At 40.2% G+C, this 26,536-nt stretch overlaps 1 protein-coding gene across 1 annotated transcript; it reads left to right on the top strand.

Moving 5' to 3' along the window:
- The first annotated feature begins 2,638 nt into the window (after positions 1 to 2,638).
- Positions 2,639 to 24,655, top strand: LOC111217905 (high affinity choline transporter 1-like). Its single transcript, XM_022739928.1, has 9 exons — positions 2,639 to 2,983; positions 11,559 to 11,767; positions 11,995 to 12,108; positions 13,034 to 13,189; positions 17,480 to 17,628; positions 18,637 to 18,780; positions 19,020 to 19,173; positions 19,364 to 19,581; positions 21,326 to 24,655. The coding sequence occupies exons 2-9, from the start codon at positions 11,584 to 11,586 to the stop codon at positions 21,866 to 21,868; spliced, it is 1,662 nt and encodes a 553-aa protein (XP_022595649.1). The 5' UTR covers positions 2,639 to 2,983; positions 11,559 to 11,583; the 3' UTR covers positions 21,869 to 24,655.
- The last annotated feature ends 1,881 nt before the right edge of the window (positions 24,656 to 26,536 follow it).

The following is a 26,536-nucleotide window of genomic DNA, read 5'->3' on the forward strand; positions in this document are numbered from 1 at the left end:
CTGATTATGGAGCGGACTCCAGGAGTGAACTGTTTAACAAACTCAATGCAGAAGGGGCGATACCCCATCTGCAGTTGTTTCATTCTTGTCATGCTCAAAACATGAAAACATTGTCTCTTCAGAAAACTGAAAACTTTGGACAAAACCAAATTTTAAATGTAAATGTGAATGAGTGACCACTGGCCACTAACAGAACGTTATTAGAGAATGATTCAAGAAAGAATTCTTTCTCTCAGCTGGTACCATGACTCGAGATGCACGAGTAAGTATTGACTCTTGAGGCTTGATGGACTGTTATGTTTTCAAATATTTTGTGAATTGACATATTCTCATTTAAATTGTCTTTCTTAAAAGGCCATTACAAAATATCAGACTTAGTATCTCTTATGGTCAATATTTTTATACTTTTATTTACACATAGTTTTACACTTGTATTTATGTTATCATTAGTTTGTCTTCCTGTATTGTCACAGGCTTGAAGTGGTCCCCATTTGTCCTGTAGGGTGGGGTAGCTCATCAACAACTTTGTACTTCTGTTTCTGAGGATTAAAAAGGGATGTGATTGGCTTTCGCCTTGGTGTCGCTTGCATTGTATCAGAGGATATTTGCATAGAGTTGAGCTTTTCTCAACTTACTCCTTTTTAATCCCCTTATGTGTCCCATTCACAATCAGTACTAGCCTGTCTGTATGTGTGAATGGCCTGTAATAGTAATAATGATTATCTTTTAAACAGATCATTTGTAATCATGATTACCTATTATTATTATTACTACATAGTAATAAAAGTAATGGTCGTAAAAATACCTCATATACCTTCAGGTACTGAATGAATTGCACCCACTTCACCCACTGAGGGAAATTTTCCCCTACAGCTAGGATTATAGTTGCAGACACAGTTACAGGGTCTAGAGCAGAGAGATGGCGACAAGACCCTGCCAACATTTTTATTTTGACAGGGAATAGTGGAACCCATCTGGAACTCATTGGGAACCAGTCCTGTCTGCTAGTCAGTGTGAGGGAAGAGAGAGAGAGAGAGAGAGAGAGGAGGGCCTGGAGATGTGTAAAGAAATACATGCAAAGTGATAAACTAACAGGTAGAGAGACGTGCAGAGAGCAAGCTAAGCAAATTAAAACTTCAGAACTTGCAAGTCATCTTAGAAGGGGACTGGGTAGTCATATAGCATGAGCATTTTACACACACACACACACACACACACACACACAAGCACACGCACACATGCTCTGAAACAGGACTCTTAAAGGGACAGTGTTGCTTCACCTCTGCACAGCTGGTCTCTGTGGCGATTCAAGCTGAGGGAGAGAAACTTTGGATCAAGTTGCTTAATGTTTGTAACTGAGGGAAGATGAGAGTGGTTGGAGATGAGGTTGATGGTTGGTTTTTCCTCAGTGAAGAAGAGCTGGACAGGAGTTTTTTTTCTTTTCTCTTTTCACTGCCTGTAAAATACAGGATGGTGGTTTTTTGACAACTATTTCTATATGTTACGGTGTTTCGTACACGTTGTCTTTGTTTATTGTAAAGGCTGGCCGCTGAATGCATGAGAATATTGCTTCCCTGCTTCCCTGTTATGTAGAACAAGGAAAGAATTCACACATCAGGTTTGTAGAATGGTTTCGTCTTTCCTCACCAGTATGAGAATATGTGAAAACTGTCTGAAAATATTTGGCTTTGAGGTAATGTGTTACAAATAGCTGTCATTTGGCTTCACCTGGACCATACAAAAACCCCTTTGCAACAACATGCACATTCTGTGCATATAAAATACACTTATGTTCAAAATTATATCCTTTTATATTGATATATATTGCTCCTCTGCATATATGAGCAGAGCACTTTTATTTTGCTGTCTATATTTAACCAACTCTCATGGCTGTTTCTTTCTGTCTGACTCTTCCCATGTGATTTACTAAACGCTTGATACACTAAACCATATGGACAGAACAAGCAACGCTTTGTGCAAGTCCTCGGCAAAGTTTCACTTGTGTGCAGCCACACTCACACATGAGCACACAGCAATAAAACTAGAAAAAAAAAACAAAACAGGGGCAGCTTGGAGAAGGAGATGTTTTTCTCAAAGTATTGTGGGTGTGTGAGGATCCTGGTGGCTGGCATCTGTCACGCTGGCTGTGCAGTCGCTGTGAAACACAGCAGATAGGTGAGAGATAGGGAGGCTCAGTGACTCATGTCTGATATGTCATGTCTAGAGGGAAGTCTGCGCAAAGGACAGAGTCTGACGACAGTGGATAGGAAAGTTTACTACAGAAAAAAAAGGGTGAAAGAATGGGAGATTAAAAGCAAGAGGTGTTTGAGTAGAGAGAGGCAGAGCTGGATAGAGAAAAGGGGCTGTTGTTAATGAGCTGATCATGAGCAGCTCGAGGTGCCAGTTCCACCCTGCAATGAAAGTCATCCTCATGTGGACCAAAGCTAAACAGGGGCTGGGTCCGCCCAGCACTCTCAACATAGCTAATTGGCTGCAGACAGGGGCACCAATGCAGTCACCAATCAGGTGGAAGTAGTGACGGCTTCCTTCTCCTTTGTATCCTGTCTGACCCCTCCCACCCCGTGAGGTTTAAAACCAGGGGAAGGCTGCATGCTGATTCTAGAGAGTTCCATCCTTCCTCATTGAACCTGCCTCATGAACTCTGAACATCAACTCTGACTTCACTCCCTCTTCCCTGCAGAGCACTTTGTTAAAAAAAAACTCTTTTAAAAACATTTTTGAAATAGACTTTTTTTTTGTTGCCTCGTTTCAACCCTCTTTGAGTTCAAGAGATTGAAGAGCACCTGTTGATTTCCTTTGTGCTGCCCTCATCTCTCACTCTCCAACACTTTGGATGAGTGTCGCATGAACCTTTCTCCTCCTGGACTGAATTTATCACCTGGCCTGTTCTCTGTCTTGTGAGAATAGCTTCTGTTCCCTCTTCACATCATCTCTAAGAACTGACACGTACTGTTAACCCTAGGTATGTATTCAATCATCAAATATGCTAACATACGTCGCCTGTGCTCAGTTTTTCATTTCTTTGTTGACATTATGTTTACTTTATGTACATGTTTTTGACTTTGTGGACATGTTTTTTGCTTAAAGTAAGTAGGGTTTGTTTTTTTTTCAGTTTTGTGTGCATGTACAGTATGTGTGTGTTTTTCTTTGAGAAAGCTATTTAAGCTCAGTCAAGTTGGGACACACTAAGTGGGAGAGCGTGCCTGTCCTAGAAATAGCACTCAGGGGAACTGCTGCAGAGACAAATTGGCTCTTGTGGTTTGACTTCTTTGACTACAACTGGCTATCTTTGTTTTTTCTGTATTGTTTTGATAAGCTGTAATTTTCCACCGCACTTGGTCTAAGAATAGAGAAGCTACAGGGGCGGACACAGACTGCAGTTCAAGACATTACTGATTTAGACTAATGAAAATATACAGTGGTGTCCAAATGTTTTGAGACCACTTTTTCTGGTCTCAGACTTTTGGACTCAGCTGAATTTTAATGATATAAATCTTGTTTTGAAGAAATGCTGTGTTGAAAATTTGTAATGAAAAATCTGTTTATGCTGAGGCTTGTTGTCAGAGAGAGATTGTCATTTATTTTGAATGATATATCCCCAGAGGAGTTTTACATGTATGTCACTGTAGATGCAAAGTTTTTAAAATTTATGATTTACAAGTTCTAAGCAATGACTTCTTCTTTTGATTGGTATTTCCTGTTCTCACCACGTGGACTAAACACTTTTGCAATGTTTCCTCCTCTCAGCTTCTTATCATTCACATCGTTTCCGTCTCTCTCTTAATCAAAGTCATCATCCCTGAGGGCAAACTTGCCCAACCTCACCCTGACAGCGCTTTGGGTGAACTATCAAACTGAGCAGCTTCCCTCTAAGAATAAGAGATTCGCTTCAATTTGTGTTCAAATGATTGGCCTTGGATGTAGAAACTTTAGTTGCCCACTTAAGCTCTGACGCAATCATCTGTGTCCTGTGAGTGAAAAAGTAACTTGCAACAGATAGTGAAAGCCCATCTTCATTTCAAGGTGCTTTTCTGTGTTTCTATCCACTCCTTTGACCTTTCAAGCAGAAATGAAATCAAGATGTAATTGTGTCTTCACAACTCAACTTCTCTGTAACGTAACATCTGGGTTTTAAGTTTTAATTATTCAGATTCAGGTTTATTGCCAAGTAGGGTTTCACATACGAGGAATTTGTTTTGGTGTTTTGCTGCATAACGATAAATATAGTAAGAGGAAAAAATATAAAGAAAGGTAAAACAAGTTAAGAGAATGTAGGTGTGGTAACAACATCTTAAAGGTGCTATGTGTAAGTATTTTCTATCGCTACATAGCCAGCGTTAGTATTAACAGCTGTTTACTTACCACTCTAGAAGAAATGTGAGTTCAGCATCAAACTTTGCCAAGAGCTACCTCCAGCTGTGGAAAACGTCAATGTTAACTCATGTTTTGCTTCTATTTTTATTAGTTTCTATGACTGCAGGCAGACTGGACGCTACAGTGACTCACTATTGCCTCTTGAGGTACAAAGTGGTATTACAGGAGGCTTTGAGTGCTAACTTCAGTAGCAACACAATACACAGATGTCTTTGACATAACGTTAAAACTTTTATTTCTTGCAGTCTGTATAATTTTAGTTGATTTTTGAATGTTTTAAACTAAAATACTTACATATAGCACCTTAAGTTCCATAATACTTTGTTAGATATTCGAAAACAACAGAGAGGCGGTAAATAACGGACTGCTGTCTCTTCTGTGTCTTGGTTCTTGTTCAGCGTATTAGTCTGGATGGATGATTTCCTACAGATCAAGGTTGGAGCTGTTCCAGATGAGTAATCTCTTAAGTGTTGCAGCACATAAAAGTTAAATTGTCCATGTTAAGACTGAAGAGAGGGGTGTCAACAAAGGAGACAAGAGGAAACAGACTGTTTTTTCATGAGCTCTATCTCTTTGTTGGTCCTCACATTTCTTCCTCTCTTGCTGTAAAAGACAACAAGCTTGTGTCTGGACTGTAGGTCACATTTCAGTGGTGCTCTGCATCAACCTGAAGTCTTATAGCATGTGTGAATGTGACTGCATGTGCGCAGACACATGCAGACTTGTTGTGAAAGTTACCAGTTACACTCAGTTTAGTGCTACTTACCACTGGAGATGATATTGTCTGTGAACACTCTCTTCAAATCACAAAACTGCAGGGGGTGGAGATGGAGGCAGGCAGCAAACATGCAGTTGGCAGAGGAGTCGGTCGGAACGGAAAAGTACTGAGAGGCAGGGAGATGAGGAGATCTGTGGGTGGGGGATGGAGGAGGAGGTGTTCGTAGAAAGAGCGTTGTAGCTGCACCCATGCCAAGACACACTAATGCACCTGTGTGAAAGTGAATACCACATGGAATTTTTAGACAGAGAGAGCAGTCATGCCCATAGACACTGTCAGGACAGGGCCAATCAATCCTGTGACTGCTTTCTCTCAGCCGAACAATGCCCTCAAATGTCATTAGGTGGTGTCAAAGCCTCAGCATATCTGTCAACACTAGATTTATTCCAGAGTTGATGCACTGTAAAAGAAGTGAATGTTCAGAATGGTGACTTTAGAGTTGCATTGTGTTTACCTTATAAACCAATACGATCTAAAATCTAAACCTTTTCTCAACAAAGGATTTTGGTGGTTTACAATAATTGTTTCTGACTGTCAATTGAATGAGGAACAGTGAAGAGACAATCGTGAGTTTGAAACTGTGACAGTGAATCCCCAGCTTGAGCAAAACAGAAGTTCAAATGCAAATTTTTACTTATAGTCACACATGAAAGACTTGATAATAAACCAAAATCCCACTTAAATAGAAACAGGAACTCTTTTTTTAATGCATGGAGCAGCTCTGCCAGGTTTGCTTGCTGATGCTTCTGTCTGGCTGCTGGCAAATGTTTCGTATGGCTAATCAATGTACAGCACTATATGCTAGGAATATATTGTCAACTGTATAGCTGGGTGCACCAAAGATATTTCTAGAATGATGAAATAACCATTAATACTAATATTTCAGGCTCAGACTACAGGAGTTTTGGGCTGCTTTAACCCAGACTTCTCTCCTAACAATTGGAGGAGGAATCTAGTCCTGGACCTTGGGTAATTGGGTTTGTTGCACCACGAATCTCCATTTTGTTTAGATCTGCTTCCCCTTGAGATCAGGTAAGGAGGTGAATTGCTCCCCCTGGTACGATAATCTTAATAATATCCTGTGGTGTTTGATGCAACATTATTTTAAAATCTTGTAGTGTGCGTGTTTGAGATTAGAGGAACATCTGGAGTTTCTCCTTGTGTCTGTGATGTGACCCAATTTGAAAATTGGTTAGGATTTTAAAACTCCTGTAGTTTGAGCCTGGTTTAGGCCAAGAATCTAAACAAGGATTAGTGTTGTCGTGGCACCTGCATTAATTGTTTAATTGATTGCTTTCAACATTAGACATGATTATAGAATTCTTCTCTTCTTATTTATTATAGTAGCTCTTTTTCAGTTCCTTTTCTTTTCAGTTATTTTACTCGCGTGCTGTTAATTTTTAAAAGCTTTTTGCTGTATTTCCTTGCATGAATGAAAGTTGAAAACTTTGGGGGCTTTGAGCAACTTTCTTATGAATGAGATTTTTTTCTTTTGTACCTTGTTTGTGGTTTGCATGTTGACAGATTTTTCTCTTGGGGAATTTTTATTTATTTATTTTTTTCACCACAAAAAAAGAAAAATGTGACATGGCACAAATTCAAAAGAATTGTGCAGGTATATACGGAAGATTTGCCCTACCCTCTTGTGTGTTCTCTTAAAGTGCCTGTATTGTGTTCATGCGTGAGTCATGTAAGAAGAGCTATGGAAAGTTACTAGGTGGCAGGTAAGCCAATTGCAGAAGCAACTATACAGAAAAAATGACCTGACGTTGATGCATTAAAATATAGCACTTCTTAGTGTTATTAGACACACACACACATACACACACACACACACACACACACACACAAACATCTCACAGGAGTGCTGCTTGTGAGAGAGCTCCCGGCCACTCACAGTCTTCCTCAAGAAGGTGGGGAAATGTTTGTCACTTGAAGAGTGAAAAGCAAAACCTTAGTTTCTTCATACCTCTGTCCTCGCTGGTGTGTGGTTACCGTATGTCTATGTGCTATTGATATAAATTAATGACGTTCTTATTCACGGTTTCCCAAACACTGATGGAGGCATATTTCACCTCAGGAATTAAAGTGAATTGCTCAACATTTAGCATGAAGTTGGCTTCTGGCTTCTAGCTCCTTGGGTTACGCCTTTATCCTCTGTTTTCTCCTTTTTGCTTACTGATTATGGTGCCACCAGTAGATTTTATGCTGCTCAGCTGATTTTGGATAAGTCTATAGCTGTTTTTCCAAGTAGTCACAGTTGCCAGTACCAAAATCAGAGGCAAAGTGAGCACTGACTTGTAAAGTTGATTCTCAATGAAGTACAAAGTCATCTATATATTTTTAGACATATTAGAAGTGTAGCTTTTATATTATTTGTAGAGATTTAGAAGTTACTAATTGCAGAGGTTGATTTAGTTTACGTATTGAGTAGCATTTTCATCGTGTTAGAGAAGATTTCAGCAGAAGTAAATGTGAAAAATCTCAATCTAGGTCATAGGAAAGCATGTAATTTGCTTGATTGAATCATCACAAAATATTTATTGAAAACGTGTGTATTTGCTGGCATTTTTTGTCCACCTTGCAGGAAATGATTCATGTCTGATACATAGATTTTCTGATATCTCAATCTTCAACCTGTTTGGAGTCTTTTAAAAGGAAAACCCTTCAGGTTTTACAGACTTTATCTCTGCTCCACTGCAGTGAGAGTTTGTTGCCTACAATATTCATGAGTTGAATATTAACTTGGCTTCAATAACTACAAAAAAATACAGAGCATTAATGTATGGCAACATGAATGTGTGAGTGAATCAGTTGAAATGGCTGAAACAATGTGTATGCCACAGTCGGTAACGAGTACATCCAGCCTCATTTGAGGAAAGGCACGTGATCCACAAACACTGGCCAGGTCCTAATGGACATCACATTCCTCACGCTGAAAGAGGAGCGCAAGGAAAGAGTGTGTTTTTGTGTGCAGAGAGGGAGGGATACATATAAGAGGACTTTTTTTCACCTCCAAATTAGGTCAATGGGCATGCTTATCCATATAGAGGGACTCCAGACCTCTCTCTACTCTGTGAAATATCTTGCATACTGTTACAAAGAGGAGTGTGGGCTCACTAAAATAGTCAAGACTGTGGAAATCCTGCATGACTGAAATGTACAACTGATAATACAGCTGATTAGCATGGTAGGATGGTAGCATGATAGGAGAGCATATTAAGAAGAAAGGCAAATACAAACTGAAATTCACTAATATAATTATAAAGCTCCACTAATCAACTTTTTATCTTACCTATAAATCAAATGACTACATACAGTACACTGGTAATGTCAAATGGGCTGCTTGCAGTAAGAAACACAGAGCTATCATTTAACTCAGTGGTGCTGCAGAGCATTTTGGCCTATTTTATCTCATAGTTTTCACTTTTCAGCACACTTACTCTAAGTTTGATTTTCACTGCTCTCATGTGCCTCATTTCCAGCAGCAACAGGCAGCTGTATTAATCCAAAAAGCTCAGAAACCACTGTATGCTACCTGCCCAACACCAAACAGCAGACAGACAAAGTTAGCTACTAGCTGGTGAAAGAGGAAGCTAGCTAAAGTTTAGTTAGCAAGCTAAAGTTTAGTTAGCAATGTTATTAACACATTGTTTGTTAATTCATTAGCAAAAATGGATGGAAGTGGATAATTATCCGAAGTGGATAAAAGATTGCTAACTGCAGCTTTAAAGGAGTTCTTTGTATGTTTTGCTGTTGCTACATAGGTAATGCTAGCATTAACAGCCGTTTACTTACCAATCTTGCCAAGAGCTTTAGCTGTCATTGTATTTACAAGACAAGAGCTTAGAATACCTCCACTGATCAACGCTACTTCTTCAAGGCAGCCCCAACACTGCAGTGACTCGGTATCGGAGAGCGACAAGACGAGCCAACTGGGCTGGCGCTAGCTGATTAACATGCTAACTTCATTAAAGGAAAAGAAGTGATAGAAATAGAAGCAAAATAAGAAGTTTACTTTCCTCTGCTGCAGACAGCTCTTGGCAAGCAAAGGACTGAACTAACTACCTTTCTTCTGAACTTGCAACGTTTTTTCTAGACTGGTAACTAAACAGCTGTTAATGCTAACATCGACTATGCAGCAATAGCAAAACTTACAAATGACAAATGTCTTGTCCGTAACTTGAGAATCTGCCAGTTACTGACGGGCAAATATCACAGGAATAAATGTCTCAGAAGTTCATTGGACTGGAACATGTCGTACCCACAATTCCTTCTCAAATGTTCTTTTGCTTTTACAAGCTTACAAAATACCAGCAGCCCACAGCGACTCCAGCCTCCCCTGAGATTGCATAAAGCCCTATAAAAATTTTTACAAGTTCTTGGAAAGCTTAAAAACATTAATTCTGTTGATTCTTTTTAGCGGTGGCTAGCTCCAAAAAATAAGTGTGTGCACTACCAGTTGTGTATCACACACTGCAGTTAATGTATTGCTTGCTGTCTGGCAGCGGATATTTCTTGACTGAGCACTGGTGGGGCATTTTGATTTGGTTTGCAATTTGAAAAGGTTGCATTCACTGCCAGACCAACTAAGGATCAGATTTTTACAGCTCATAATACTGCTGTAGGAGAAAGTTTTTTTGTTTTTAAATAAACATGCTTTGAAGCCAACATGTTCATATCTGTAACATTAACTCAGATAATGCAGTATATTTTATGTACTCATATTTGATGTGTACGTTTTCCTGCAAAGAACTCATAACTACAGCTGTCAAATATATAGCTTCTTAAAATGAAGACTGTATTTCTACTACTATACCACCACCCCTTCTTGATACATCACAGTCCCATTAGCAGAGTGCGGTTCTTGGTTTTCTTCCTAATCTAACATAAAGATGCAGTTTGAGCTCTGCAATGGGCTGCAAAGGGGCTGCAAAAGTTTGCGCAAGTGAGCAAACACACACACACACACACACACACACACACACACACACACGTATACACATACACGTACATACATAATACATACATACAGAACACAGAAAAACACATGGGCCACGTGAGTGAGCTTTTCGGGCTTTTGTTGACCTTGGCGCAGAGCTGACTCCCCCAATCCCCCACCCACTCCTTCCTTGCCGTCACATAAACACACACAAACACATACATTTGCCCACTACCCGTACTTTTCAGTCCATTCCTCCTTCACAAACATTTCCTTTTTTTTCTTTCCCCATTCTCCCAAGTGGATATACATGCATTCTTTCTTGTTCCAAGTTTTATGATTCGAGCCAAAGCTTTCTGTATAACAGATGTGTTTTTCATTACATTGGGTGGGAGCCATGTCTTGTTTTTCACCATGAAAGGGATGGCTGTGTTTATGCTAAATAAGTTTCTGTCTATAATAAAGAAGAAGGTTTTCTAAGAAACTGCCTCACTGTGATATTTAAGAAAAAAAATAAAAACAAACTTGTGTTGAGTTCTTCAGTTTTCCTGAACTGCATTAACACAGTTGATACAGTCTTGTCAATGTGCAGACAAGTGGGTACAAGTAGGTACAAACCAGCAGTTAAAACATTAACACTTTTTTTTATAGGTGCAAAGGCTTTCTCATATTTAATCCTTTTTTTTTAGAAAACCATCTGTCCCATACACAGTTACAGTAACTGCACACACATACACACACATATGTACGCACTAATGTAGCTCTGAGTTGTGTTCACTTCCCGATGTTTGGGGTCGAAACTCGGGCCGTCCAACCACTGAAGACGGGGGACAACATCTGTCCGCCATCTTTCTCAGTGCTGCCAAGTACTATGGTGAGACCACTTTCGCCTCTCTGACTCTTCATCCCTCCCTTCCCCTGCCTTCTTTTTTTCCTCCTCCTCCACTCCACCTCCTTTTCCTCACCCCATCACCCCGTCTGCCAAGCAAGTAGAGCCAGGTCATCCGAGATGCTGCTGCTCCTGTCTTTTTGGTTTTTTTTCCACTGCAGCCTTTTTTCTTTATCCACCTTCTTTCCTTAAGACGACATATTTTCTTTTTCACCTGGCTCACCTTACTCTCTTCAGTCATTTGAATACATGCTACTGTTTTCTATTCATTGTTTATTTGCGCTTAATAGCTTTCTGCACATGATGAATGTACCTTTTTGTTTGTCAGAATCCTCTTAGATGACATTTGAATTTGTGCAGACTTGAACTCTTGTCCTGCAGTCTTAAAAAGTAAATGAGAATATGCACTGTTATGTGACTTTGTTTGTGCATTTTGTTCTGTATGTTGTAGTGATTTACACAACCATTGCAAACCTGTATTTCTGTATTACCTTTTCTAGCTTTTAGCAACTTCGATCTTCATGTTTTTTTCTTTCTATGTTTCTATCCAACAGGAAACGCACACATAAGTAGTTGAGGATGGCTCTCAATGTGCCAGGTCTGGTGGTAATGGCAGTGTTCTACCTGTTGATCTTGGGTACGGGCATCTGGGCATCCATGCGCTCCAAGAGGGAGGAGAAGAAGTGCACAGGAGACGGCATGGAGATAACACTACTGGCTGGACGCAACATCAACTTGCTAGTCGGCATCTTCACTCTCACTGGTAAAGCAGTCGGAGGGAGCTCAGTTTAGACACTAGCTTATCTATTTGAGTCTTTCTGGTGTGTTTTGTATGTTAAATATTCAAATAATTTATGTTTGGAGGGAAAAAAAAGTTGCAAGTGATAACTGAAGTGACTGTTTGGTACGCAAGAAATCCTTGGAATGTACAAGCAACTGTGGTGTGACTGTCATTTATCTCCTTTAATATTTTTGTTTGTCTCTCGGCAGCTACGTGGGTGGGTGGAGGCTTCATCCTCGGTATAGCTGAGGCAACGTACAACCCAACACTAGGCGCAGTGTGGGCTCTCATGCCTGTGCCGTATGTCTTGACCTTCTTCTTAGGTAAGTGGCACCAGTGACCCCCAAGCCTAAAACCCTGAATGCCCCCCACCACAAAACACTACGCATTGCAGGATTAAAGTTTTAAATAGATACAATACACGATGTGAACGTTGTGCACTTAAATACAGACTCTGGTGTTTGTTCTGGTGGTCTCATCTTTTTCCCATCTTTAAATTAAGAGATTGTGAGGTCAGATTGTCTTTGTTAACATTTGGGGGTGACACTTGGGCACTAGTTAAGTAACAATGTAATTTTCAGTGTTTGAGCAACAGGCACAAGTTTCCTAAAGCTTCTACACACATCTTAATATCAAAATAAACTAACTTCCGTCTGGAGCTTCTGTGTCGTTGGCCACTGACACCACTCCCGTACACCCAACCCCCACCTGGCTCCACACACCAATAAATGTGTCGCTCACGTTAAAAATAGGACCATGAGAAATCAGTTCAGGATTGTAACTCGAGGCAACAGGCTCAAACGGCCTTAGATTGCCTGCTCCTGAATTGACCAAACTGACACACACACTTATCCATCTGTAAATATTTGCAACAGGTGAAATCATCAACGCTCAGGCCCCAATGTCACAATGGCCTGCGTGGTGGAAGAATAATGGGAACTGGAAACCCCAAAGTACCTGATCAGGAAATATAACACCCCCCCTCTGTTCTTGTCCATTGTTGGCCAAGTGGACCCATGAGTTCAGCTGAAAGTGTTTATTGAGTTATCTGAAGGGAACACTTGTTTTTCTTATTGTTCACGTGGACCTGATCTTTCACTCTCCCAGTGACTCTCTTCCTCTTCTTCCTTTCTTTCTCATTTGGGTTTTCAAATGATAGAAATACAGCCATGTTTTTTAAAATTTATTGCTTCATCATTTCCAGAGAGAGACGCTAATTTTATGGTAATCTCTTCCCTCCGGCTCCAGGTGGCTTTTTCTTTGCCAAGCCCATGAGAGAGAACAAGTATGTTACAATGATGGACCCCTTCCAACAGAAGTATGGGAACGTCCTGAGCAGTGCTCTGATCTTTCCGGCACTGGTGGCCGATGTCCTGTGGGTGGCACGCACACTTGTCAGCCTGGGTAAGTTACTTCACACTGTAATTAGTTACAGGCTCTGTAATGTATGCACACATGTACTTATGCAATTATAGAGACACGCGCAGAGCTGGGTACACAATGTACACAAAAAAGTGGAATTGATATGTGGGGCTCTTAAAACGTTCATGCCAGCATTGTAAAGAAAAAAAAAATATATATATCTATATATATATAGATATATATATAAAACATATAAAACATAACATTATCACCCCCATAAACTACAGCTTTATAAGCTAACACCCTTTAAAACAGTGAAAGCCATTTTTGGTATTGGAACATATCTTATTGTCAGCTCTTTTTAATTCAGTACATAAAAACTTACAAAAGAAGAAGTATTCATGGAGTTTAAAAAACAATGTGTTGTGATATTTGTGAAAACGCCTATAAAAAGAGTTGAAGTTGACTGTTCGCTAACTCCCTCTTCCAAACAGCGACTGTCAAATCCCAGCTTAGCAACTTTAATTATAGATGGAGGGTCTGTGAGGCTTTATGTTAGAGGAGAGTTAAGTTTTGAAGAGTTTAGTGTGTGTTTTTTTAAATTGAATTTCCAAAAAACAAAAATGGAACAAATTAAATGGTGTGTTTAGAATGTAAACTCTAAGTAGCATATCCAGCTAACTAGCATACCACCTACACTGGTAACTTATCAAATCTAAAGCCAAGCCAACTAACTACTTTAGCTTAGAATAACAGCTCTGTCCTGCTCTTTATTGGATCTGAAGTCTGGACTCACCTCAGCCATGTTACCAGAAAAAGCATTGTATTCACTTAACAGATCAGTTAGTTCATCATTTGTAATTTCAAAATCAAGAGTTGCCAGCTATAAAAGTAAAGTGTGTATTTATCTACCTCAGTCTCAAATCAAGGACCCATTGTTTAAAGAATTACCGAGAATTTGTGGTGGTATCTTCCACTGTTAACATTGTGAGCTGTATAGTCGCTGTGTGAGGAAAGGTATAGCCCAGTAAGAGAGTGAAACATAGCCAGTCAATTAACTTAATAAAAGAAACTTTACAATGCGTCATGAACAAAGAGAGCTGTACCGTGCTGGGCTGGTATTTTACAGCAGCGAGCACGAGGAAGAAAAGCACGCACGCACGTGCGCACACACACACACACACACACACACACACACACATTTTACAGCCAGATGCTTTTTCTTGCCAGGCGTAACAATAAGTAATTACTTCAGTGGCTTGTTATTACTATTATTACATGGATTATTATTGTGTTGTGTGGACAAATGATTTAAGTGGCTTCTTCTGATGTGATCCTCATGTACTGTTCTATACATGCTACTACATTTGGCACTGTTGTTTACTGTTTCTCTAATCTGTAAGTGATTTAAGTGTGTGTGTGTGTGTGTGTGTGTGTGTGAGTGTGTGTGTGTGTGTGTGTGTGTGTGTGTGTGTGTGTTGCGCTTTAATAGCAGGTGCCAGTGAGCATGTGCTCTGCAGCGTGAATGTGCGTGGATGTGTGTACATAATGTTTTCTTCTGTGTGTTTTTAACGCTGTTTTCTTTTCCAGTGTAATTTGAAAAAGGGGTTAAACATCGAGCAGCCTGTTGATTGTGAGAGGTGATCAATTATTCAAACTAGACTGTTGTGTTATTATTAGAAATTTCTTTCCATTGTTTGTGCCAAGGCTCTGATGGGTTCATAGGGATCAATGTTACATGCTGCATTATAATTTCATTTCTGCGTGTAAGAAGTTTTACACACAGGGAAAGGAATCAGTGAAATCTATTGACAGTGTCTGAGTCACTGTGCTGAAGCTCCACAAAAGGACTGATAGGGAGGCAGGAATGTTCCTGGGACGGTTTTATCCAAACCTATTAAACCAATATAGAGTCAGGGGAACCCTCGCTCCTCAGTAAAACCTCTTGTCGTTGTTTCTGGGACAGTTATGCATACATGCCGGATGTGTGCTCGGCATCACACACACACACACACACACACACACACACACACACACACACACACACACACACACACACACACACACACACACACACACACACAAACACACATAAACACTTGACACTCAAGAGAGAGCGCTGAGCATTTGACCCACAGGGGTGTTGTTGCTGGGAGACTGTTTATGTGTGTGTATGATGTGTGTGTATGATGTGTCTGTATGTGTTGCATAAACTCAGCTTCATGGTCTTCCTGGGCGAGTGTGTGTGTGTGTGTGTGTGTGTGCGTGTGTGTGTGTGTGTGATGGTTCAGTGCCAGAAAGGATTTAACTTTTAAAACATACCTTACGTGCACTGTCAGTGTGCCATGTAGTATCAACACAGAGCCATGGTCAAATTTCTGCCGGGAAGGAATAGGGAACAGGACAGAAAGGTTGCATATGATGTGTTTGTGTGTGTGTGTGTGTGTGTGTGTGTGTGTGTGTGTGTGTGTGTGTGTGTGTGTGTGTGTGTGTGTGTGTGTGCGCACACATGCAAGAGTTTTTAAAGTGGGACAAGGAGCTAAAAACAACACGGGGTATTTAGGCAGCTCTTTGCCTCTGTCCATCCCTGGTGCTGCCCATTAAGCCCCAGAGGCCCCTGAATCTCATTCCACTTTTCCTCTTCCTAAATTTAGTTCAGAGGGGAACAGCACAGCTCAGCACAGAACAGATCTAGTGCTATATCAGACCACCCAGGAATTATTTATGGTACAGGTTGCATCATGCCCCACCATAAGATAAATTACAGGACAAAAAACAACAACACCAAGTCCCTGTTCGATCTGGATGTGCATCCACACATATCCACGTCAGGTACACAGAGGGGTCCAAAAGTCTGCGATCACTGGAAAGTGGACCCCACTGTAGACCCAGCTGAGATGGATTTCACTTCACACATGGCATCAGAAAGCATCTCGACTGGCCGCATGTGGTCAGATTTTACTTCCCTGATCCACAACACTACACAAAACATAGCAGAGCAACACAGAAAAAACTTAAAATCAGGAAGAGAAAGTTAAAAAATAAAAGTGATTAAAGGACTGAGGAAACACAAATATGCTATATTAACTTGCCTTGGTGACATTTAGACATTTGTTATGTAAAGTTAACACTGTGCGTTGTCATTGTGGTCATGTATACATTCGTGTTGCTGACACCTCTCAGTAAGGATTGAGTGATTGAATCCCAAGGTGCATGCTCAATGGATGAACAGGTGGTTAATAACTGTAGTATTTACTTGTTTTAAGGGTAATGACATGATAGGTTAGTCTGTTGTAGAAGAAAGATACAAAAAGATTATTTATGATTAAGCAGATGGGATACATTAGGCGACAAAGCTATCATTGTAACAGATCAGATTTCAAAAATGTCAAACACATGGGGTGAAGGGTCAAGTATGCATCGTCAAGACGATGGGGTGGTTTAGGGGGTGGCGGGCTCCGTAGTGGGGTGGTCAGCAGGGTGGTGAGTGGCGATCGATGGTGCCGATCTGACACTTCTCTGTTTAAGGGCATTGTTGTGGTGTGGCTGCAGGCTGCGGCTGGGGGGACCCTGGCAATGTGGCAGAAGAGACGGTGAAGGTAGTGACGTTTTGCTTGCCTTGTTTGAGTAACAAGATGTCTTTTTTTCTTTTTTCTTTTTTTTTTACTTACAGCTATACATATAGTTTTTTACACATTTGTTTTTCCATTTGAAGAACACTTCTCCTCACCTTCATCTTGATTTTTTTCTACTTAATCAAAATTTGTCACTATTTAAAAGGTGATAATTCATTCAAGAGGGTGAAAAAGGAATAAGTTGGAGTCACAATCAATAGGCTGCTTCTGTTATATGTTTCTCTAGGGTTCTGTTTGTCATAATTTTATCATCATTTTTATGTTTTGGCCTTGATACTTTTTAAACGTTTAAACCAATGCCACCCATGTTTAAGTGTAACTTTATTCTTGACACAGAAGACTACAGATGTAATGTTTTGCTCTTTGTTGGTCAAAGTGTAATTTGTTTGTCAGTGTTCTTTGAAAAAAAACTGCATTAAGGCAAATGAACAGTATAACAAAACAATGTCATTGCCTAGCTCCTTTAAATCTACAGTACAAGTACATAAGAGTGGATGCATGTACATGTGTGTGTCTGTGTGAGAGAGAAAAGATTTAAAAGCAAAAGCAAGACAGAACCTAATAAAACAGTTAAAATATTACAGTAAGTAGTTGCATGTATCTGTTGCTACCAGCTTCTGTACATTAGAAAACTTGCAATGAGACATTTAGCCTCCGTCAGTCCTCCGATTCTCATCGCTCTGCTGTGTTGTTCCAGGTGGAACTATGAGTGTGATCCTGGATCTGTCCTACGTCTACTCCATCATCATCTCCTCAGTGGTGGCCATAATCTACACACTGCTGGGGGGGCTCTACTCTGTGGCCTACACAGACGTGATCCAGCTCATCCTCATCTTTGTCAGCCTGGTGCGTAACATCTATTGTCCCGTTCACAAGGCAGCCACTGAATGATCAGTCAAGTATCAGCCCTATTAGATTATTCACTACAACTTCATAATACAAACAAGTGGATGAAAGACTAGAGGGATGAAATTTCAATATAGAGTTTAACAGAGGTACCTGGTACCTTATTAACTATGCCAGCTGATTGAATTACCTGCTAAATTAAAGCATTACTGATTTCATTAGCTTGTTTGAGAACTGTAAAGTTTGTCTGAAGTTTCACTCCATGTTCAAAATGGCTGCTATAATTTGGTTGTGAAATATGTGGTTGCATGTGGACTACCCTCAGGGGCTGGCTGGTAAAAGGCAACTGTACCACTAACACCGCAGCCAGTTGGGAACATGCCAGTCATTCACAGCAGCTCTCTGTGTCTGTTGTATATGTGGGTTTACTCCCATTGTCACTGTGTTTTCAGTACTTTTCAAATGTTTGTGTGAGTGGGCCAGCTGCTTAACACCTAACACTCTGACTGTTGTACAAACAGTCATTTAGTCTAAATACAGATTAAATTTAGAAGTGAATTCTTATCCTTAGAAACAAAAGCTGGCAATCTCCCTCCTGAAATATTAAAGTTCCATTTGATAGCTGTTCTGGAGCTTTTGATCATATCACACGACTTTCATTGGCAGACTTCTTTTTCATGTTGATTTAAAAGTTGAGTTTTAATTCTTTGTGCACTGGCCGAACTGCATCATCTGACAAAGATTATGCAATATGATTGAAAAGCTCCTGAACAGCTACTAATTACACCTGATGGTGAGATTATTTTATCAACTAAATACTGATAAATATGGACCAATGAGAACTTCGTAAGATTAACAAATGTGAAATAAAGGCGCTTCAAACCGCTCACAAACTGGAGCTTTAACTCCAGCTCTCGTTTCAGATTCCTAATCACCAGTGTTTAACTGAAAACTTCCCGCACTGGACCCATAATCAGATTAGTTATGTCCTTGTGTTTGTGTATACAGTGGGTGTGTGTTCCTTTCCTGTTGACCAACCCTCACTCAGTGGACATCTCACTGACGGCCTACAACCAGACCTTCCAGGCTCCCTGGGTCGGCACGGTGGAGCTCGATGAGGCCGGCAAGTGGTTTGACGACTTCATGCTGCTGGTGAGGGAGTGGGAGAGGCCGACATCTCTCAATGATGTCTGATACATAGCTTATGCAGTGTTTACATAACTCCTGCCTTCACAGCAGTTAAATTAAATTCAACCCAGCAGTTAAATTAAATCATCTTATTTCATTAGATGAGCCAATAGCCAAGCATAACAACAGCAGAGTCATGAGAGAATTATTTTTCTTGTCCTGTATTGCTATATCAACTGATTCCTGTCATGTGTTTGTGCCAGGCGCTGGGCGGCTTGGCCTACCAAGCGTTCTACCAAAGGATCCTGTCCGCCTCCTCTTACACCCAGGCTCAAGTGACCTGCTTCGCCTCGTCAGCCTTCTGCCTGGTGCTGGGTATCCCCTCTGTGCTGGTGGGAGCTGTGGCTGCGTCCACAGGTACACACTCTTAACTTACAAGCTTAGAAGCTCAGGAAACAATCAGAATTTATACATTTTGCCCATCATTTCACTGAATTTGTTTATCAGGTTAAACCCCTCTTTCTCACTTCATTCATTTATTTGTCCTCAAAGTCTTTCAAACTTTCCTTTGGTCTTAATCCAAATATTCACCCTTGCTTCCTCCCAGACTGGAACTCAACCAGCTATGGATTGCCCACCCCATATGAGCGTAACCAGGCAGGCTCCATCCTCCCCATCACCCTGCAGTACCTCACACCCACGTACATCTCCGTCATCGGTATCGGAGCTGTAGCTGCGGCTGTCATGTCCTCCATGGACTCGGCTCTTCTGTCCTCCGCTTCACTGTTTTCCTCAAATATTTACAAGAACATCATCAGGAAGCAGGTGAGAGTTTTGGAGAAAGATAATAATGGTTCTTAACCAAATCTGAAGGAAACGTGGAAAACAAGAATCTACAACTAAAATGTGTTCTTGTTCTATAATTGAATTAATTTGAATATGTAACTTAAAGGTAGTTCAACCAAATAAAATTATGTGAATTCCACTGGCGTCAGGCTGTAGAGAAGGCAGGTACTGTTACTCTGCTGAGCTAGGCTTGTTACCTTTTAGAAGGACTAGTTTATCTGGTGCCTTATTTTTAGCAATGCTAGTGATGTGGCTCCAGTGATGATAATGTTAGTCTGTCCCTCGGTCAACCCACCCCAGACTGAAATATCTCAACAACTCCTGGATGGATTGATATTTTGTGCAAACATTCATGATCCCCAGAGGATAAATCTCGCTCACCTTGATGATCCCCTGACTTTTCCTTGTCATTTACTGAAATAAGTGCACAGCTGTTGGATGGATTGCTTTGAGATGTGGCCCAGATATTCATGGTGCCCCATTGATGAATCCTAATGACTTTGTTGATCCTCTAAACTTTCTTCTAGTGCCAAAAGCAAGTCATGGTTCTCTTATTTTGTGAAATATCTCAACCTCAACTAGACAGATTGGCACAAAATCTTGCACCAGCGTTCATTGTTCTCAGACCGTGCATCCTAATTAACCTGACTTTCCATCTTGTGCCACCATGAGGTCAAAATTAAAATTTGCCCAGTACTTTGGTTTGATCTGTGATCAAATACCTGCAAAACTAATGACATTCCCATTGGCCTCAACTTAACTTTATGCTTATCGCTAATTAGCTCTGTTAGCATGCTAAACTAACATGCTTTAAACATTTCACCACCTTAATACCAGCATGTTAGCATTGTCATTGTGCGCATGTTAATCTGCTGATTTTAGCATTTAGCTCAAAGTACAGCCTGACAGTAATGCTAACATGGATGCAGACTCTTAGCCTTGATTCTTCATTATGATTCAACTATTTCCTTATTTACAGTGTGCGGTGTTACAAATTCAATTATTAAGACGCTGGAACATCAAAAGAGATTTTTTTTTTCTTATAAGGGGAACAAGTAGTGAGTAATGGGAAAATTGGCTTAAGCTAAGGTTTTAGCACTGGCTAGCCTTGGTTTTTACCTAGTTCTTGTAAACCCTGCAAGTTGTTTTTTATTATGTATTTTAACTGTACATTTCTATGATATACACACTTTTATATGCTAAAAGAGGAAGTCAGACTCTGGTCTTAAGTCTGACTTGAATAATTGATACAAAATCGCTGGAGTACCACTTACAGTAATAATCTTTTGAAAATAAGTAATTCCTATAATGACATTCATTTACAACCCAAAGACTGTATCATTATAGTGTACCGCCTACACAAGCGGGGGGGGGCAACAAAGTGGCTATTGACTCCACAATACTGTACATACTGTACGCTGTGCCCACTGTGTCACACTGAGTGTTATCTGCTGAGTGAGATTTGTGTGTGATATTTACTCTCATAAAACAATGGTCTGTTTCATTATTTCAGCCCCAGGGAAGGTCCCATGTAATGGGCCCGTTCACTGCTGGTCTCTTACAGTGCTGTCACTTATGGACACTGTGTCTTTGTAAGGGGATCTGTTGGTCAAGGAGGCCTCAAGTCTAGACGATCCTTGGATCCTTTAGACTGTGTAACAAGGTGTAATGTGAAACTGAAATCTCTTTGTCTTTCTTATTGTCATTCTTCTCGCTCCATCAGGCATCAGACCGTGAGATGCAGTGGGTGATCCGTATCTCAGTGGTGGTGGTGGGTCTGGCTGGCACTGCCCTCACCTTTCTGGACAGCAGTGTCCTGGTCTTCTGGCTCGTGGGCGTGGACATGTCCTACACCATCATGTTCCCTCAGCTGGTCTGCATCCTCTTCTTCAAGGTGTCTAATGGTTACGGCGCCACCGTGGGTTACTTGATGGGAATCATCCTGAGGATCCTGAGTGGCGAGCCCCTCATCGGCCTGCCACCCGCCATCCATTTCCCTGGCTGCCGACTTGACGCAGAGGGGAGGCTAACCCAGTTCTTCCCCTTCCGCACTGCCATCATGATCATCTCACTCGTGTCCATTCTGCTCTTCTCCTGGTTGGCATCCATCATTTTCAACAAGGACCTGCTGTCTGAGAAGTGGGACGTGTTTAAGATCAAACGCAAGCAGAAACCGACAGCCAGAGCCACAGAGGAGAAGAGGACCAACTCTGAAAACGAAGAAGCCTCTGCAGCCAAGCAACTACTGGACACCACCAGCTGCTGAGGAGGCTCACAGAGAGGGAGAGAAGATGGGCACTGGCTGGAGGCGGACATGTTTGTTTGTCCGCCAAGTAAGAGTTCACAGAGGGGGAACAACGGCAAAGGCGGGGCAGTAAATACAGATTCTGTACAGTATCATTGTGATTTTTTTTTTGTGGTGATGACACTTAGGTCAGCAGAGTGCGATCTGGGCTCTCCGGTACCCTACTTCATCAGTTGTCTCATTGTTCCTGACACAGAATACAGTCAAAATAGACTCCCTGGCTAGGTTACCTTAGTAAAAACTAGCCATTCACCAGCATAGCATACAGGCCCTTAATTAATATATTAATTATAATATATATTAATTGTATTATTATATAATTCATATATTTATATATTGTCATACATCACTGTAATAGAAGCAGTCCACACAAAGAACCCAGTGGCAAGTCCAAACGTCAAGCCATTTAAATTCATTTCCATTTAAAGAAGAAAAGGTTTAAAGTTAAATCTTCATAATGATACTGTGCCTCCTACTCATTAGATATTCTCCAATAAAGATTGCACTTGTACATTTGTACAGATTTATATAAATATATTTTCACGACCACACTTTTACAAATTAGGACACCACGCAAAACAGTGGAGGGCTCCTTCTTGACAGACCGGAGACCAGACCGGTCCTAAAGACTACCGCACTGTGGCAACACTTTATGTCAAAAAGACACTCGCAGGAGAAATGGACTTCATCCCAAAGGAACAATCTGTCCAGCATAACGATGATTAAAAATAGTTTACAATCCACGTAAACAAAATCTGTCTATTTTTCAGATTTTTCTTTCGTAAGAAAGAGCGCATCAGACTGTGTCACACACCCTCTCAGAAAACAGCAATGCAGCAAGCCACCTGCTTGATCCTTTTATTTAATAATCATTAATCAGCCCGGCCGGCAGGAAATGCATTTCACGGCGAAGCACTGCACTGCAAGTGTGCTTAGCTTCTCTTTCAGTGTGAACGTCTGCAAATGACTCAACAAGCATGCCAGGGCTCCATTTAATCCAGAACAAAGACATGCTACCCAAAGAACAAAGAATGAGCCAAAACTCTGCACCCTGCGCATTTGTGACTGATGTTTTATTATTTAACACTTTATTTGAATGTGATCTGATTTCTCTTTTTCTTTCTCCAGTTTCATCACAATTTCCTCTAGCAACAGTCCACACTCCCGACAGTGGTTCTCAAATTGTGCAAAAATGAATCTGAATGAAACGGTAATCAGAGTTATGTGAACATGTCCAATATGTGAAGAGTTATAGTTACATTCACAGTGAAACTTTTACCTCCATCTGTCAAATACTGCTCAGTCAACACCAGCAAGTTTAAGATTTTTTTTTTCACTACACTGTGACTTCGTTTGAAACCACCCAGGTACTGATGACTAAAGTGTCCCACCCTGTCGGGCTGCTCTGAGTTGGGTTGCAGTGCAACGCTGGCTTTGTTGTGCAAGCAATAATGAAAAATCACAAACGGCAACCAAAAACACTTGGACAGTAGTGACACAAACACTATTTCAGGCTTTTAAATGTTCAGTTTTTTGGGTTTTTTTTGCTTTAAGGACTATTTCATTTTACCCATTATGTTGTAAATAGCGGCAGGGAGAGACAAAACTGAAGAACTCAATCTCCCAGCATGCCACAGTTACTGTAAGCCCATTCCCCTCATCTGCATTTTACTCACATGATAGATAACTGAATGTGGCAGTTGCGACTGCACCTAGAGAAAGAGCGCCAGACATCTCCCTCATTTTCCTCCTCCTCACCCATTCCTCACCCTCGTTTGTCCTCACCATCTATCAGTGTGAGCCTTTCATTTTGTCAGTGATTTTTCTTTTTTTGTACAGTAAAGTTGTTGTTTTTTCTTCTTATATATTGTATGCAATGCTTTAGTTTACAGTGGGATCATTTTTTCCTTTATGTGGTGAAAAAGTTTGCAGCTAAGTTTCTGATCATTTACATTAAAGTTTCACAACAAATTTTGCTCTGTTTTATGATTAGAATTTATTAAAGAACAGACTGTTCAATTGACCCTTGTGGTTTGTAATATATGTTCTGTTGTACTGAGCCTCTATAGTAGTTTGTTGTGCAAAGAGATTCTTGCTAATGAGTGACGGTCAAAAATAGTTCCTCTATCATACTGTTGCCTTTTAATATCACTGGAACCTGGTTTCACTCCGCTGTCAATGGTTATTTGCTGCACATTGTAAAATGGGTGTATACTCTAGTCACTGTTTAAATACCTCATGGAGTGGTAATGTTGGCTTTAGGTATTCAAAATTTTAACCTCTAATTCTGATTTCTATCCTAAGCATATTGTATGAATGTCATTGTCCAAAGAATGATCGCACGCAGAACAAACTCTCTCAAAAAAGGACGCATGCAGGACGCAATGCATGTATCTTTTTATATGTATGATTGTGATTTCTACCTGTATTATACTCTTGTACTGTACAGTCTGATCATGATTTGTATATTTACACTTTATTTTTTATCAGAGTTATTTGCTATGCATTGACTAGAAGAAAAAACACAAATGTATTTTATCTCAAGTTAGCAACGTTTTAAAGTCAAATAAATTCAACTTCAACTTTGCAGCGCATCCGGTGTATTTTCACCTCCACACGTTTAAATCCATTTGTGTCAGCGGTGATCCTGAACAAACGTGTGTTGCACACATATTACAGGAAAAACATGTTACATGCCTATGAGCTAAAGCAATGGCCAATTGGAATGAGCACTCCTGCCCAAAAAAACAAAAAGCTCAGATAATGTCATGATTCCATGGAAGAAAAACTTGTTGTCAGTAAGCTGTCCACAATATAGAGAAAGATAGCAACGCCTTAATAATGGAGCATAAGTATATTGTCATCTGTCCATTTCATTACTTTTTGAGCAGAAATATTTTATTTTCCATGTTTGGTTTAGTCAAACAACATTTATGAAATACTGGACAGTTGTTAGTCTTATAATATAAAGTAAGTAGTGAGTTCTACATTGTATTTTCCCCTAATATGTGTTTGGTTTTATACTATTATGCATGTTGATTTTCATTAACTGCGTTGTTTGTATACTGAACTTTCATGAAGGCTGTTCTCTCTTGCCACTTGGTAAGGTCCTACTTTGTAATCAATTAATGTCAATCCCCATGGGGTGATGTTCTCTCAGAATAAAAGCTGAAACCAAATGTTTGAGTCTTGTCAGTCAGTCATGAACTTACCAGGAAATATTTTACTCACATTTCAAGTTTTCCCAGTCTGCATATATACGACAGATTTTTCAAACATTTAGAGAATATTAAATGTTTGGCAAGCTGCTCGGATAATATGAATCCAATAGCCGAACAGAATAAAAAACAGTGAGGTAAATGATGAGCTTTAAACTGTGTGTAGTCAGATACTGGTCCCATATGACAATTTAGAGGAAGTTTTACTTTATCGTCCTATTAATAAAACTTTGTTGTTGGTTTAATAGTATTGTCTGGAAATAGTTCACTTTTTTGGCCCTTGTCCAACCATTCAAAGCCATCAGGCTGAGCTTCTCCCAGGAGATGTACAGCTCATAACGCACATTCTGGGTTGAAGGGTTAATTTTATTTGACTAGTTTTTGGGTTATTCTTCCGCATGTTGTTCACATTCTCATGAACACAATATCTCAGTAATGCCTTGGGGGAGTTTCTTCAAATTTGGCACAAACGTTCACTGGGTCTTCATGATGAACTGATTCAAATTTAGTAGTCAACAGTCAAAGGTCAAAGATCACTGTGACCTCACTGAACACGTTTATACGCTAATTATAGCACAAAAGTCTAAATACGATAAAATGATGAGGTAATGACTGAGTTTCTCACTTAATTCATACATGTCAAATAGTGATAACTTTCATTTTGTCAAAAAAAATACGCGTTTATTGATTTAATTCAAAGTTGTCACTACATGGAAGTAGTTACGCCTATGAGTCTGGACAGACATGGATGTAAACTGCAACTTGACTGGTTGGTGGAGGCGTACAAACACAATGTGGTAATTCTATTTTATTTTTAAGTAAAATGATCCCAGTGTTGAAAATGTCATCAATATAACTGAGATTCTGTTTCATCTGGTTGTGTGGCTTTATGCAATGGCCTTCAATATACCATTCAAAGAGGAGCTCAAACTACACAGATGCACAGAGAGATGCGAAACTAAGATGGAGAACATGGTAAAAAATTATACCTGATGAGTGTCAACGTGTTACCATTGTCACTGTGAGCACGTTAGCCTGCTGAGGTTAGCATTCAAAGCACCACTGTGCCAAAGAACAGCCTCACAGAGCTGCGAGCATGGCTATAGGCTTGTTTAAAAATCGACACAGTAGAAATGTACCATCAGCACTGCAGTGGTGTGAGACAGCACGTTAGGGAGAGGAGTTGGGTTTTTTTTACTGCAAACCCCAGGAGAGTAGCAGCTCCTATATATACCATGTTTTATTTTACTTCTATTTTGAGAATTGAGTTTTGCTTTGGCAGTCCAGATATAAATATAAACTGTGGTTCACACCAGAGCAGTCCATACACCACATTTCAGAAGCTGGTGTTAAATCCTCACTATGAAGGCACATGGTCCAAGGCAAAACCTTTATGTTACGTCTGTGGCGA

The sequence above is a fragment of the Seriola dumerili genome, unplaced genomic scaffold, assembly GCF_002260705.1.
Source record: "Seriola dumerili isolate Sdu_G_001 unplaced genomic scaffold, Sdu_1.0 BDQW01000050.1, whole genome shotgun sequence".
NCBI lineage: Eukaryota > Metazoa > Chordata > Actinopteri > Carangiformes > Carangidae > Seriola > Seriola dumerili.